Source organism: Coniosporium apollinis, assembly GCF_000281105.1.
Source record: "Coniosporium apollinis CBS 100218 chromosome Unknown supercont1.18, whole genome shotgun sequence".
Taxonomy (NCBI): domain Eukaryota; kingdom Fungi; phylum Ascomycota; class Dothideomycetes; genus Coniosporium; species Coniosporium apollinis.
The window spans coordinates 111405-126218 of NW_006913280.1; the positions used below are offsets into that span (position 1 = coordinate 111405).

General features: G+C 56.2%; 8 protein-coding genes across 8 annotated transcripts; 6 read left to right on the forward strand and 2 right to left on the reverse strand.

The window, feature by feature from the left end:
- Positions 1–401: 401 nt before the first annotated feature.
- On the reverse strand, positions 402–975 carry W97_04172 (30S ribosomal protein S13p/S18e; the record flags this gene model as incomplete). Its single annotated transcript, XM_007782065.1, has 4 exons — positions 402–446; positions 518–784; positions 879–923; positions 973–975. The coding sequence occupies 4 exons, from the start codon at positions 973–975 to the stop codon at positions 402–404; spliced, it is 360 nt and encodes a 119-aa protein (XP_007780255.1).
- A 203-nt stretch (positions 976–1178) lies between these two features.
- On the forward strand, positions 1179–2040 carry W97_04173 (peptidyl-prolyl cis-trans isomerase B; the record flags this gene model as incomplete). The annotated part of the gene is made up of 5 exons (XM_007782066.1): positions 1179–1289; positions 1350–1427; positions 1485–1501; positions 1561–1745; positions 1802–2040. The coding sequence occupies 5 exons, from the start codon at positions 1179–1181 to the stop codon at positions 2038–2040; spliced, it is 630 nt and encodes a 209-aa protein (XP_007780256.1).
- An 8-nt stretch (positions 2041–2048) lies between these two features.
- On the forward strand, positions 2049–2375 carry W97_04174 (uncharacterized protein; the record flags this gene model as incomplete). Its single annotated transcript, XM_007782067.1, has 1 exon — positions 2049–2375. One exon carries the CDS (start codon positions 2049–2051, stop codon positions 2373–2375), a length of 327 nt encoding a protein of 108 aa, XP_007780257.1.
- Positions 2376–3102: 727 nt separating this feature from the next.
- W97_04175 (ATP-dependent RNA helicase DED1) lies at positions 3103–5205 on the forward strand (the record flags this gene model as incomplete). The annotated part of the gene is made up of 2 exons (XM_007782068.1): positions 3103–3326; positions 3381–5205. 2 exons carry the CDS (start codon positions 3103–3105, stop codon positions 5203–5205), a joined length of 2049 nt encoding a protein of 682 aa, XP_007780258.1.
- Positions 5206–6730: 1525 nt separating this feature from the next.
- W97_04176 (uncharacterized protein) lies at positions 6731–9553 on the forward strand (the record flags this gene model as incomplete). The annotated part of the gene is made up of 5 exons (XM_007782069.1): positions 6731–7316; positions 7368–7916; positions 7969–8205; positions 8337–8432; positions 8517–9553. 5 exons carry the CDS (start codon positions 6731–6733, stop codon positions 9551–9553), a joined length of 2505 nt encoding a protein of 834 aa, XP_007780259.1.
- An 812-nt stretch (positions 9554–10365) lies between these two features.
- On the forward strand, positions 10366–10638 carry W97_04177 (uncharacterized protein; the record flags this gene model as incomplete). The annotated part of the gene is made up of 1 exon (XM_007782070.1): positions 10366–10638. The coding sequence occupies one exon, from the start codon at positions 10366–10368 to the stop codon at positions 10636–10638; it is 273 nt and encodes a 90-aa protein (XP_007780260.1).
- Positions 10639–11106: 468 nt separating this feature from the next.
- On the reverse strand, positions 11107–11974 carry W97_04178 (rRNA-processing protein FCF1; the record flags this gene model as incomplete). Its single annotated transcript, XM_007782071.1, has 6 exons — positions 11107–11264; positions 11319–11427; positions 11486–11587; positions 11636–11695; positions 11754–11769; positions 11826–11974. 6 exons carry the CDS (start codon positions 11972–11974, stop codon positions 11107–11109), a joined length of 594 nt encoding a protein of 197 aa, XP_007780261.1.
- Positions 11975–12979: 1005 nt separating this feature from the next.
- Positions 12980–14197, forward strand: W97_04179 (uncharacterized protein; the record flags this gene model as incomplete). Its single annotated transcript, XM_007782072.1, has 1 exon — positions 12980–14197. One exon carries the CDS (start codon positions 12980–12982, stop codon positions 14195–14197), a length of 1218 nt encoding a protein of 405 aa, XP_007780262.1.
- Positions 14198–14814: the final 617 nt, after the last annotated feature.

A 14814-nucleotide genomic window follows, 5' to 3' on the forward strand; every position in this document is an offset into this window, starting at 1 on the left:
TCTCTTCGCCGCCTTCTCTATCGGCTGGAATACAAGCGACATTATACATCAAGGATTGAGCTCGGGCAAGAGAGGACCGCTCTTCAGTACTGTTTTAGTAGATGTAACAAGCTACATCATTATAGAAGCTATCTTCCGCAGTACAATGCTATTATACATAGCTTCAGATTCTCTTCCTTATCAAAGATAGTGTAGGACTTTGCGTGTCACTTAGGTCTATGTGTGCCCTTCATCATTCTGAGCAAGTGGACTGGGCTTCTGTATGGTTACTTCTTCCATTTGCAATCCACTATACATATGGCGAATCCATACCGATAGCTCTAGTCTTTGAGAACTCCCAATATACGCCGCCCAATGCACTGCTATGCACACAAATCCTACAGCCACCCACCCAGCGCTCTCTACCCCCTCCGCTCGATCCGATTCAGCTTTCTCGCCGTTTGTATCTGCACCTTGTCAGCCCTCATCCTCTCTCCAATTCCCACCAATCCCCCATCCCCTACAAACATAAACATACCTGCGTTCTCGTCCTCTGCCCCCTGACCGGCAACCCCATAGCGTGCCTCCTGCCCCTATAACTCCCCATATCCCTCAGCCGCGTAATATTTTCCCTGAGCTGCCGCCGGAGGTCATTCTCGATCCGCATGCCCGTCAGCTCGGCGGTCAGGTCTGTGATGTGCTTGTTCTCGAGGTCGCGGATCTTAGCGGTCGGGTGGATGGAGAAGCGGGCCATTATGCGCGTTGAGACGGAGGGGCCGATGCCGTAGAAGGTCTCGAGGGCACGCTGGAGGTGGTGTTAGTCAAGAGGGTCCTGGAGTGTCGTTTTTGCGACGTGCGTTGGGGGGCGCGTCCCGGGCGTCGATTGCTGGGAGACGTACTTTTACGAGCCGCTGCTCGGAGAAATTGACGCCTAGTAGCAGGACCTGGGATGGTTAGCATGAAGTTTGAGACAGCACAGCGAGCTTGTCGTACCATCTTGCTGGATTTGCTGGCTTCACCCTCGCGGTTCGTCTCGTTGCGTCTTGGAAGTTTGGCTCGAAGCTCCACAGTCACGTGCCTGGTGGAGCTAGGGCTTTGGAACGGACACGGTGTGTTTCAACATCGAGAGGGGCAGCGCGGGCACTTCCACAATTCATAGATCCCTCTCGTTCCTGGGAAGCACGCCGGCAGCATTCACCATGAATTTCCTACAGCGGATCCTCGTTTCGGTCCTTGTGGTCTTGACCTTTACCTTCGTCTTCTTCGCGCAGACAAGTCAAGCGGTCAAGGGACCCAAGATCACGCACAAGGTACACGACGTTACTCTAGTGCTTCTGAGGCTGTGGTGTCTAACAATGGCTTGGGTATAGGTTTACTTCGACATTGAACAAGATGGTCAGCCGCTTGGGAGGATTGTCATGGGTCTCTACGGAAAGACGGTCCCAAAGGTGGGTGTTTCCCGTGTCTGGAATACGACCAGGTACACGGCGCTAACTTTACGGCAGACTGCAGAGAACTTCCGGTAAAACCGCATTTAACAACAGATGCAAACTCCCGATAGTTTTGCTTACAGATATCTAGTGCATTAGCTACCGGCGAGAAGGGGTTTGGTTATGAGGGATCGGCCTTCCACCGGGTCATCAAGCAGTTCATGATCCAGGGTGGTGACTTCACTAAGGGCGATGGCACTGGTGGAAAGTCCATCTACGGGAACAAGTTCCCGGATGAGAACTTCAAGCTCAAGCACACCAAGAAGGGTCTCCTCAGTACGTCGCTGGCTGGTGTTCTCTTCTAAAAGTAATTCCAGGCTAACACTTGATAGGCATGGCCAACTCAGGCAAAGACACCAACGGCAGCCAATTCTTCATCACCACCGTCGTTACCTCCTGGCTGGACGGCCGTCACGTCGTCTTCGGCGAGGTCCTCGAGGGCTACAACGTGGTCGAGAAGATCGAAAACATAGACAAGGGCGCCGGCGACAAGCCGAAGAAGCCGGTCAAGATCGCCAAGAGCGGCGAGCTGGAGATGCCCGCGGAAGAAGGTACCAAAGCAGAGCTCTGATCAACCTCATGGCCTACCTACCTGCTCCGGATCCGCTGATGCTTCTCACCCTCTCTACCAAAGATCTCTTGGGTTCCGCTGAACCTGCTGTTGAGGGTGACGAACTGGACGTCACTCGCACCAACGCACCCAAGTTGGCGGCTCCGGATGTTGTGCCAGAGGCGGTCAAAGACACCATCACTTCGCAGGTGTCCAAGGCTGCTGAAGACGGGCTGAGCTTGGGGCAGAAGGTTTTCTTGCTAGCGATCATCTTGGCCGTTGTGGTTGTCTTTCTCCGCACGCGTAAAAGCCAGTCTGGCGCTGCGGCCTCTGGCAAGAGCAAAAGCCTGGTCTGATTACAATAGACATTTGCAATACTGTGGTTGGCTCGATGTGAACTCTCTCCAGCGACCATGGATTGTGACCTGTGAAATCAAAAGTGACGTGTGGATCATATCCGGAGAAACTAGAGCGGTGAGCCGCGAAGGCTGCGTGCTGCAAAGCGGCATCCTGCATTTCCATCCGTGTATAACTAATCCCACGATGCTCGTGAGCAGTGAGCAGTGAAACTTCTGGCTGCATCCATCTGTTGCTGACGCTGCGGTGAGAACCGGAAAGCGGCCGAGTGTCAAAGCTTGGCACAAGGGGCAACGCGGCAAAAAATTTGTGAGCAGCCTTAGCCGCTTAGGTTCGTTTCTACATCTTTCGCTCCAACACAAAACCTCCGCCCTCCCACTCTCAACCACCAAAACACACAAACAATATCCATCTGCTCTCTGCACGCTTCACAGAGCCTTTGTCCTTTTCTATCGTTCGTTTCTTGGGAGTATTAAGGATCTTGTAGTCCTTGCCTCTCCCTTCACGAACGCTTTCACGCTTGTTTCTGCCTGCTCACTCAGCTCGACTTTCGATCCACATCGCCACGTCGCTCTCTACTGCTCTCTCCAGAGTCTGGTAGAGTCTTAATACATCTCGGACGACTCCACGTTCGCCACAAACGACAACCCGACCGTCGTCAGACCTTCATCCGATCTTCACGCTTCGTTGAAAATATCCCGACATCTGAACAACCCATCTTCCAACATGGCTGATCAGCTTAACATGAACGGCTTGTCGCTCAACGACTCTCAGCACGCTCCGCACCAGAACGGGTTCGAGCGTTCGGCTTACATTCCGCCTCACCTTCGAGGCCGTGGTGCAGGAGGACCGCCTCCTGGACCGGAGATGCACGCTCCGCTACCGGCGATGGCTAACGGTGGCATGAACGGCAGCGCCGGCATGAACGGTAGTGCATGGGCAAACGGAGGGTCAGTCCAGAGTCCCCGAAAGCATGCCGATAGTCACTCGCTAATTCGAAATAGTGGCCCTCCACCCCGTCGCGCTGGCGGTAACGACAGCTGGGCCAGTGCTCCAAGCTTCAACCCCCACGGCGCTCGTGACGCTCCGCAAGGCGGATCTTGGGCTACTCCCGCTCCCTATCAACCAACTGGTCGCTTCGACCCGACCGCATACGGAAAGCCTGGTGCTGGTACCAGCGCAGCTGCTCGTGGATCTGGAGACGGACAGTGGAGAGATGGAAAGCACATCCCGGGTCCTGCCAACCAGCGTCTGGAGCGTGAGCTTTTCGGCGTTCCTAACGACCCGTCCAAGCAGCAAACCGGTATCAACTTCGAGAAGTACGACGATATCCCGGTTGAGGCGTCCGGCCAGGGCGTCCCCGATCCCATCACCAGGTTCGAGAACCCGCCTCTGGATGACCATCTTCTCAGCAACATCGAGCTTGCCGGCTACAAAGTTCCCACACCAGTGCAAAAGTACTCTGTTCCGATCGTCATGGCCGGCCGCGATTTGATGGCTTGTGCTCAGACCGGTTCCGGCAAGACTGGCGGCTTCTTGTTCCCTATCCTCTCTCAAGGATTCATCAACGGCCCAAGTGCGACTGCCGCACAACAAGGCGGTTTTGGCCGCAATCGAAAGGCGTATCCTACTTCGTTGATCTTGGCTCCGACTCGTGAGCTGGTCTCGCAGATCTTCGACGAGGCACGAAAGTTCGCCTATCGCTCCTGGATCCGACCGTGCGTCGTCTATGGTGGCGCAGACATTGGATCTCAGCTCCGCCAGATGGAGCGTGGCTGCGATCTGTTGGTTGCCACTCCTGGTCGTCTGGTCGATCTCATCGAGCGCGGACGTATCTCTCTTGCGAACATCAAGTACCTCGTTCTGGACGAGGCTGACCGCATGCTGGACATGGGTTTTGAGCCCCAGATCCGCCGCATCGTAGAGGGCGAGGACATGCCCCCAACGGCTGGCCGTCAGACCCTCATGTTTTCCGCCACGTTTCCGCGCGATATTCAGATGCTTGCACGCGATTTCCTGAAAGACTACGTTTTCCTTTCCGTCGGTCGCGTTGGTTCCACATCTGAGAACATCACGCAGAAGGTTGAGTATGTGGAGGACATTGATAAGCGCTCTGTCCTGCTCGATATCCTGCACACACACGGCGCAGGTCTCACTCTGATCTTCGTCGAGACCAAGCGCATGGCCGATTCGCTCTCCGACTTCCTCATCAACCAAGGTTTCCCTGCAACTTCCATTCACGGAGACCGAACCCAGAGGGAGCGTGAGAAGGCCTTGGAGATGTTCCGTAGCGGCCGCTACCCCATCCTTGTTGCCACCGCTGTCGCAGCCCGTGGTCTTGATATCCCGAATGTCACTCATGTTGTCAACTACGATCTCCCTACCGATATCGACGATTATGTCCACCGTATCGGCCGTACCGGTCGTGCTGGCAACACTGGTATCTCTACTGCCTTCTTCAACCGCGGCAACCGAGGCGTTGTGCGGGACCTCATCGACCTTCTGAAGGAGGCCAATCAGGAAGTGCCGAGCTTCTTGGAGAGCATCTCTCGTGAAGGCAGCGGCTTTGGTGGTGGCAGCCGTGGCGGTGGTCGCTCTGGTGGCGGTCGTGGCCGCGGTGCTACTGCTACACGCGACGTCCGTAGCTATGGCGGCAACCGTGCCCCTGGCGGCGGCTTTGGTGGCGGCTTCGGTGGTGCACCATCTGGAGGCTACGGCGGTGGATACGGCGGCCCTCCTGCTGGTGGCTACGGAGGTGGCTACAGCCAAGGAGGTTATGGCGGCGGCTACGGCAACCCATCAGGTCCTGGCGGTCAGTCCTGGTGGTAGACGTGTTCCACTCCACCGCGATGCCGGTGTCGCTCAACTGGGACACCCGCTGGCGGACTACGTCTTTTCGAGTTTGACGGTTGCTTCTAGTTTTTCAGTTTTTCTGCATCTGTTTTGCGTCGTGCTTCTTACGTCGGACTCGTCAGGTGGCACGAAGGTCCGGGAACTGCTCATACCCCACAAAGCATATAGATAGCGTTGAGTTTCCACTTGCGTTGTTGCCTCCCTTTTTAGAGCTCCTGCATAATGTCCAACGGAGGGCGACGGCGCAATCACTTCTCAGCTGGCAAAACCAAACTCAGCGCACACTGTGGGTCGCGGGCTCAAGAGGGGCCTGGCCTATCTCAGGGGAGCGAAATGCTTTACGACCTCTTTACGCTGCTCGCGTGCTTCCATCATAGATCTCGTTTCTCCTCCTGCTGCCGACGGGGGTTGTTAATTTGCTCGCTCATCAGTCCTAAAAGCGATTCTTCATCTTGCCATCACGGCTTCAGTCAAGTCTTTGCCCTTATATTGGGGCCACTTTCTAGCGTGCTCGTTGCAGGATACGTCAATGGAAAGGTATTCCGGGGGATGGTCATGGCTTCGGGATCGTCTGCGTCGCTCCATCAAGGCTCATGTGCCTTCCTAGAGGGGTAGGTGGTGGAAGTCTGCGCGATGAGTTCTCTGCTCGAGTATCTAGTGGCTATCAAGACTTTGTGCTGCGCGTTACGGTTGAGACGACGGGTCAACCAAAAAAAGTTTCCTTTTTCTTGTAGGCGGATAGCTGGATAGATCAAGCATTCTGTTGCTACTGCAATTCACTTGTGCCATGCGAATGTGAAGATACGAATGTCCTCTAGACTCGGGTATTGCTATCTGCTATGCTCTGCATATAATCATGCGTTCTTGAGGTATACCACAACCAGGAAACGGCGAACTATCTGTTCTCACCTCCATCTAGACGCTGGGGTCTTCGATTTGCTTAGACGTGAGCTGGGGAAGCATCTATCTTAAACAGTAGCTAGGGAGCTTGAACACCCTTGTGATCTAGAGGGCCCATCTGATTAAGTACTAGTGCTTCCCGCTGCAGCTGGCGATGTGACATTATCTGTAGTTACATAGTTACAGATCCCTTAAAATGGTCTCTACCAGCTCAACTAACCAGAGCTGAGCAGCTCTCCACAGGTTGGTCTCTCAGCACTGAATGTATTGTTCCCGAGCCATTTGCTTGTTGACCATTTCCCCTGTTCGGTATTGGAAGGGATGACGGAAAGCCTGACGGAGAATCTTCGGCCAAGGCCATCTTGAGAACTGGATAGCTTCATGAGCAGGAGCGCGAACCACGGCATTCGACGTTCGCTTGGAACAAATTCCGCTCCGATGACCGCCTTCACTAAGAATGCTATTGTCCTGGTGACTTCGACGACTACCACAATAATACCTTAAGAAGGACCCCATTTACCCTCCACTTCCATAATCCTACCATCCCTCTCCAAACCCTCTGCACAAACCCGATCCGATCCAGCCGAGACTGTGCGACATGATGGAAGCCAATACACCTGTCGCACCTCCGCGCTCTGATGCGCCCGATTCGAGAGCCAGTTTGCAACATATACTCGCTGCCGATCCTACCGTGGCCGTCCAGGCGCAAGAACCCGCAACACCCGCCAAGCCCGCGCAAGATGCTGTCAAGCAGGAGGATCATGATGATAGTATGAACGAGGGCAGAGCTTCGAAGGCGGGCTCTGCATCCAAAGAGAAAGAAATCCCCATGTACACATCGACCACCACGACCACTCGCCGCAACGCGAACGGCAGCGTCTCGTCAGTCTATTCGGGCAACAAGATACGCCACCTGAAGAAGGACGACGGTATACCGCTGTGGAGGAAGGATATCCAGTATGACTTCCTGCGGTTCGTCTTCGAAGACGATAAGAAAGTGTTCCACAGATTTTCTGATGGGACCTTCGGCTACACATTTGCAGACATATACCTGGACGCCATGGCGAAGAGCAGCAAGTGCAGCAAGATTCTGAAGGACAAGCTCCTCACGGAGCGCGCTGCGGCGATCAATATGGCCATGGTCTGTCTTCTAGTCAACGTTGGAAGGATGAACACAACCCTCAACTGTATGTCTGTGACGAGCTCCAGTATATACAGCATCCATTAACGGCTTGCAGTCTTCCCCGAGATGCGTGCACAGCTACGGACTTACCACTCTATACCCTCTCTCCAAGCCCAGCAAGACCCAAACGCCTACAAACAGCTTCAAGACGCGCCTCGCCTAAAATCAATTCTCAAAGGCGCCACCGAAGACGTCGAACAGCCCAGCACAATCGAAGAGGTCAAGGCAGCCAAAGTGCCCCGCACGAACCCCGTCAACCTCATCTTCGTACTCGCCCAATATGCCCCCAAGATCTCCGAAGTCCATTTCCCCCCTCCCCGCGACTTCTTCGATCTAGTTATGCGGCCCTCCCTCAGCAGCAGAAGCCGCGCGACTGCATTCCTGTGGTTAATGTGGTGGTATCTCGAGAGCGACTTCTCGGTGGAAGATGCGCAGGAGAACCCCTTCGGACCTGGCCAGTACGGCCAACCGGGCGACGCGACGAACGGCATGCCTCTCAAGTGCCCGCCTTTCAAGCATCTCTCAGAAGCCGAGATCGCAGTGGAGAACGTGGATACTGAGGAGGAGAAGGATTTTGGAGAGCAGAAGCGGAAGGAGCGCGTTGGTGAGCTGGTTTGATGTGCTTGATTGTACCTGAATGCTAACGAGCGGAATAGTTATACTTCAAAGCGATATGGCGCCGGTTGTTACGGGCCCAAAGCGTGGAGGAAAGAAGGGTCAGTCAGCATTTCTTAGTCACTCGCCAGTACCTCGAAGAAGGCCTCGGGTAGGGCTTAACCCTCCGGTAGACGAAGGTGGTAGGTTCAGTGCGAACGGCCAGTTGATCTACGGCTCGACGCCCACTGCCTTCGGAAAATGGCCATCTGGTGCGCTGTTGTGGCATGGCACGCCTAGTATGCAGTGGTCTTTCCGGAAGTTCTCATCGCGGATCAGCTGTACTCTGCCAAGGGCGCGGCTCTGTTCTCAAGACCTCTGAACCCGTTTCTGGGCACTTTCCCTACCTCTACTAACACACGCATTATAGGCTTCACCAACAACCCGGTTTTCTCCGTGGCATCAGACGACGGAGCAAACACACCAGCGCGAGAGCACCTATCTCCCGCGCCACAAGGCAGTACAGGTATTTGCCACCTTTCTACATCACTTGCAGCTACTACACGTCAATTACTACCGCATAAGCTCTTCCACTAACAGCTTTACGAAGGACGCGGCTCCGGTAAACCTCTCCTCAGCACCAAACCTTCCAACCTCGACTACCCTTCTGACACCTCACTCAACACCCGCTCAGCCAGCCCTCCGGCTCCAGCCTCCACAGCACCGAAATCTACTCCCAACATGCGCATCAACCAGCTCCTGAACGAAGAAACCCCACCTCCCGCCCCGCCCACAGCGCCCGAGCGCAAAGGCCCAGGCCGCGGCAACTGGGGCCCCCGCCGCGGCGTCCACAGCAACCATCCCGGCGCCGGCAGCGGGTCGCGCCCCGCCAAGACGAAGGGAGACGCCACCGCGGTTCCGGAAGCGCCGTCGTTATCGTTAGGCGCCGCAGGAGGAGCAGCAGCCGCCGGATCCACCGGACCGCACGGATTCTACCTCCCGCTCAACGGCGCGGATCCAAGCCACAAGCGCAGCAGGCCGCTGACGGCGCACCAGCAGGCGGTCGAGAAGTACAGGAAAGAGCGCGTGGATTTCATCCTCGACAGGCGGCTACGCGAGGAGTTCCGGGCCAAGAGACGGAGGAGGGTGCGCGAGGGCGCGGTCGGCAGGGCGTGGAAGCGGTGTAAAGTCCTGCCGGATGGGTACGATACTGAGGAGGACAATGCGCTAGGCATGGCGCCTGAGGGTGTGGTGAATCCGCCGCAGCAGATCCTCGCGTTTGGGGGGCTAGTACCCGCGAGCTTGGAGTGGGATGATTGGGGCGAAGAAGCGCATGCATGGCTGCAGGTTATGCGGCGGGCGGCTAGGAGGCTGGATAGATGGGAGGGCGGGACGGGGGAGAGTAGGAAGAGGAGGCAGGTCCTGGGTAGGGAGTTGAGGTATCAGGACGCAGAGGAGCAGGAGGAGGAGGAGCGGCGGGAGAGGGAGAAGGAGGAGCTTGAAGGGGATGGGGATATGGATAGGGAGAGGGAGAGCAGTCTGCCGGCCGGGGATGGGGAGGACGAGCAGAGGGAAGAGGAGCTGGATGAGATGGATAGGGAGCTACTTGGGGAGGTGGACGCGGACGAGACAGATGATGAGGATTAGGATATGGGAGCCTGTAAGAGTTCAGCAATGAGGGAGCGATGGTAATGGGTCTAAAGTGTGAGGCGTGCGGGGTCTGGCCGGACAGAATCATTAGAGCTATTACTGGCTGGGTCAAGGGGCATATCGGAGTTCAACCACGGTTCGGGCACACGGATCGGGCCTGTGGATCTCCCGGCGTTCGAGGGGTGACGATCATTAGGGAGCAGTGGTAGCTTAGTTTTTGGGATGAACCTTGTAAGAGTATGGAGCAAAATGCAACAGGAGACCATTGCGATCATTACCTGACCGAGTGGGCATCATGATTTTAACTTGAAGCATGGTGGGTGGTGGAACGAGCCTTACGAGCAACTATGGTAGGACGATCCTCTTGTGGTAAGACTGCACACGGCATTACACCGACTATTTCAGACATCCTCCTCTGCTACGAAATCTTCGCCTCTCCTCTATCTTTCTCCTCCCTCTTTCTCCTCCCTCGCCGCCGCCCCGAATACTCAACCTTCCACTTTCCCCTACGATTTACTTGCCACACTCTCTCTTTGATGGCAGCGTTTATCCACAAATTAGACGTCTTCTACCCCCCATAAAATTGAATACACAGCATACGCAGAAGGTTTCATGACACAGCTGAACGTTCCGCTCCCTCAAGTCAGCGCCCCCTCCAGCATCACGCACCCAGTTTTCCAAACCAACGCCTCAAAGCCGGCCCCTTACTAGCGTAGCCCTCCCCAGCAGCTCCGAAGCCCGTCCCCCAACTACGGTAGCCCAGTCCGCAGCACGGCCGCCCCCAAAACGGAGCCCTGACACCTCCCACGATGCTGGTCCTCGAACTCACGACCTGCGCCTTCATCTTCACCTCGCTCTTCTCCTTCGTCGTCGCCCTGCCGCGCGCACAGCCTGCGGCAAGAAAGCCACCGCTTGGAGCTCGGAAGGCGCCGCTGTTCCGGACGCCGCGGCCGGGAAAGCCGGGAGTGCGGCGCAGGCGCCAGGATGGGAGCGCTGCGGGGGGCGTGAGTGATGGAGGCGCTGCTAGGAGCGTGGGAGCCGCTGGGAGCCCGGGCCCGGCGCGCAGGGTAATAGGGCGGTAGGTGTGCAGCGGGTGGAGAAGGGATGGATGAGTGGCCGTGGTGATGGTGCGGCCTGTTTGGGTTTGGAGGGGACTGCGAAGCGCGTGGTTGGAGGGTTTGAGGTGGAAGAATGATGAGGTTTGATGGGAAAGGCTGCTGGGGGTGTAATGAAAATAATGGGCGAAGTTGAGGCAAAGCGAACTAGGTCCTGCGCTTCGACCGCTAAGATAGCTTGATTTCGCGTTACGTACAGAGGGATTTGTTTGACTGCGGGCATGACTTGAAAACGAGATCGTGATTCAAAGGGTATGTATACCGCGGTGCGGCATCGCGGGAACTACCTGCAGCCTCAGCAAAATGCCTCACCCATGCTGCTGAGTCCCATACCTCTAGTTTTCCATACCAAACGCCGCGCTAATTCACAAGTCGTTGATCATGGCCTCATGGCCGTTGACTTTGATTCTCACATCCCATGATGTTTCGCCCATCTTATTTTTCCGGGGCATCAGGCAACCTCTCGATGACGAATTTTCCTCTTGCAACACTCATAATCGGCACGCCGGGTATCTTTCTTATTCTCCGCTTCAGATCTCGATCGTTTGTCGCGACGATATAGATCTTATGCTTCATGACTCTGTCGACAATACCTGCGCGGGTCAGTCACTGCGCTAGCCAAGGAGACCAGAAAATCGGAAGCTTACAGTCGTCTGCATACGTCCCCTTGTGGTCGCACTGTAGCCGCTCCCACCGCTCATCTCGGGCTATGCGGAGAGCTAACCTGTATTTCTGGCCGAGCTTCTCGAGCTCCGACTATTTGTCATTGTCAGCCCCATCACTGTGAATCCTCTAGCCTAAGAGGTCTACACACCATCACACAAGAGGTTATAACAGGCGTGCATTTGGCATACAGGCAGTCCATCATTGTCGGCAGCAGCTCGAGCTTCCGCTGGATGCTATGGCTCAAAAAATTCTATGAAGCTGTCAGCGAATGGTCCGCGTACAGTGCCAGATTTCATACCGTGTCAACCAAGACCGAATAAGGCGGGACAAGCGCGGTGTTGTACTGGAAGAAAAGGGACTAGCGATAACATGTCAGCAAGCGCTTCGAGGCCTAGACGGTGCGAAGGGAGGCGTACGGATGAGACTTGTGGTCTGAGCGATGGATGTCAGCATTCTGCCAGTGAGGACATGGGAACCGGGCAACGCACATTTCTCGCACTACATCGTCCCCTTTCTTCTTCGCTTCGACCTCGCCCTTGAGCTGGTTCTTCTTGAGGCGCGCGTCCCGCTGTCCGATTATGCGCTTGACCGTGGCGAACTTGCGAGTCTTCTTTTGGACGCCCTGTGATGCTGACATGAGCTTCGGAACACTTTTGTGCGTAGCTCTGCCGGAAACTAACCATTGCAGCAGAAAGTGCAGTTCTCTTCCTTGGCGTCTTCCTGGATCTATCCTGTGTTTTCTCGAGCTCTTCCTGCAGCGCTTCAAGACCTAATGGCCTTGAGGCCTGTGTGTGGTGGAGCGAACGGTGGCGCGAACGGTGGAGCGAAAGCTTAAAGTGCTCGTAGGCGGAGTTGTGGGGATGCGAAAGCTGGACCGGGATGACTTGTTTTGAGATTCGCTGTCTCTGTCTGCTGCGCGGTGGCTTTAATTCGTATGATCGGAAAAGCTATCCGCTCACCGGCGACATGCAGTTGTTGAAGCTGAGTCTTGGCGGCAGAGATGTCTAAATCCGCGAAACTCCGTCAGCCTCAAGAAGCGCGCGTCGGAAAAACTAGCCGGAAGATGCAGGGCTGTAAGTGGCTGACTGGCTGACAGGCTTACCCGCTGCACATTAGCGCACGTTCCTGGTGCAGGAGCGAGCAGCAAACACTTCCCTGCACGTTCCCGTCTGTTCCCGTCTCCTGCGGTGGCTCCCGTGCAAACTGCATTCTTCTGCATTCTTCTGCAACCACTTACACATTTACAGGCAACAGGCTTCTTACTCTTCTTCGTTGCCGCGCTCGTCGCAACAGTCTCATTCATTCGCACACATTCCCCAGCACACCTCGTATACCGCAGCAGACATTAGCGCTCGTCGAGGGAAGCCGTAAGGCTGTAAGGAGGCGAGGGGCATTGCAGCACGCATCCCAGCATCTTCCTGGGCAGAAGACTTAGCAAAAGAAAAGAAAGAGGAGCATTTTCGGCTATTCGCCCAGTCACTCATTATACCAGCTAGTTCATCGGCATAGCACACTCGTTGCGACCCTCGCGACGCTTCCGACCGTCTCACGTTTACTCAACATTTCTTTGTTCGACCGTATAATTGCCGACATCGCGACTCCCTTTCGACACCGGCCAACCCATTCTTGACCACACGCCATCATGAGGCTCTCAGCAGGGTCGCTTCTTGACCCAATGGCAAACCTCTACTCGACCTTCGCGCTCCTCCTCCTCCTCGCATCCTCAGCATACGCGCAAAGCGACCTTCCAGACCTAAGTACAGCCGAACGACCAGGCGAGGCAAGCACGACCGCGGACGCACCAAGCACGACAACACGAGGCCGCGCAACAACCACAGAAGCCGAATCCACAGCCGAATCCACAGCCGAAGCCACAGAGACCGCAGAGCCTACAGAATCCTCCGACGAAAGCACCGCCACAAGCGACGAGACCACCACCGCCCTCCGTGCCGCACCCGTTACGTCCGCGCCTTCTATCCCCACATCCTCCATCTACCACCTAACCAACGTCCCCACCATCGCCGGCGCCGGCATCCCCACAATGGTCGTCCCCTACACCGCAAACGCGCCCTTCATGCAGAAAACCACCCTCCCCGAAGGCACCGTCTTCATCTGCGCAGGCGCAATACTCGGTTTCCTCGGTGCCTCCATCCTCGCCTGGCGCGGGTTGGTCGCCTGGTCACTGCATCGCTCCGTCAAGCGCGCCGCGCTGGGCCAGAACTACCCGACCGACCTCAAGTCCGCCTTCCGCGCGCCCGGCGGCGGCCAAGGCGGGTTCTACAGCGCCGCCGCACAGGGGAGCGCCATGTCGCTCGACCGGCTCAACAGCGCTGCCGGCGGCGTGGGCAAAGCACATCGCGGCGCGACCACTCCGTCCCGAGGGAGTCTGTTCTTCAGCCCGACAGCCGACACGGGGATGCACGGCGCCCTGGACCGCAACTCCGCATACCTCCCCGCGGGGTTCTACAGCGCCACCGCCGCCTCTCCCGCCGGCGGAGCAGGGACAACGCACATCGGTGGCAGCCCCAGCACCTCTGTGTACGGCTCATCCGCACAGGGCTACTCGCGCACGCGGAGCTACGTCGATGCCACCCCGCCAGCGAGCCCCGGCCTGCATTCGCACAGGAGCACCATGCTGTCTGACCGCGGTGGAAGGGGGACGCCGGATACGTACGCGAGGAGCTCGATGGTGGGGACGGTGGGCGGCGGGTACATGGGTGCGCTGGGCCAGTCGGGGAGCTCGAGTACGCTGAACTTGACCGTGCCGGGGGGTACGAGTGCGGCGGGTGGCAGGGCGCCTAGCGCGTATTTGGAGGATCTGTTTGAGAGTCATGGACAGGAGGGTGCGGGGAGGTATTAGTGTACAGTACGTCTTGGGGTGCGAAAGGGGTTGGCTGCATTGGGCGGTACGGTTTGTGCATCTTTGCGGGTTCTGTAGCGATGGTGGAAAGGTTGGTTTGGGCATGCTTGGTTAGCGGTCTTGTAGCGTTTGTAATTCTCTGTATATTCTTTCCACAACGGGAGTCTTTGGTTTATCCACCGTTAATTTTTTCATTGGTCAAAGCAAGACTTGTGTTCTACCCAGCGATTGATTTATCCAAGCTCTTTGGCGTCTGGAAGTATTGTCTATCGAATTTCTCTTGGACTGAGCGAAGCCTCCCGCGTCTGGATTCGAGCTGATCGAGGTTGACCGCCGTAGGCGCCTCTTGAGCGTTTCTGATGTTCTATGTTGACGCCATGGAGGACAAAGATTAATACGTCTCACGATTTGTGGACAATACTCACGGTGCATGTCTAAGTTGTGGGTTCCATGACAATGCAATGCGAGTTCCGCATACCTACTGCCTCCGCACCCAGGGACAATAACCACCGGACTCGAAAACCCATAAACTGGTAGGGGCACTGCGTTGACCGTCAATTGGAGGCTTCATCGTCGAATACAACAACAAGAGCTAGGTTAGGAACCTAGGCGTAAGG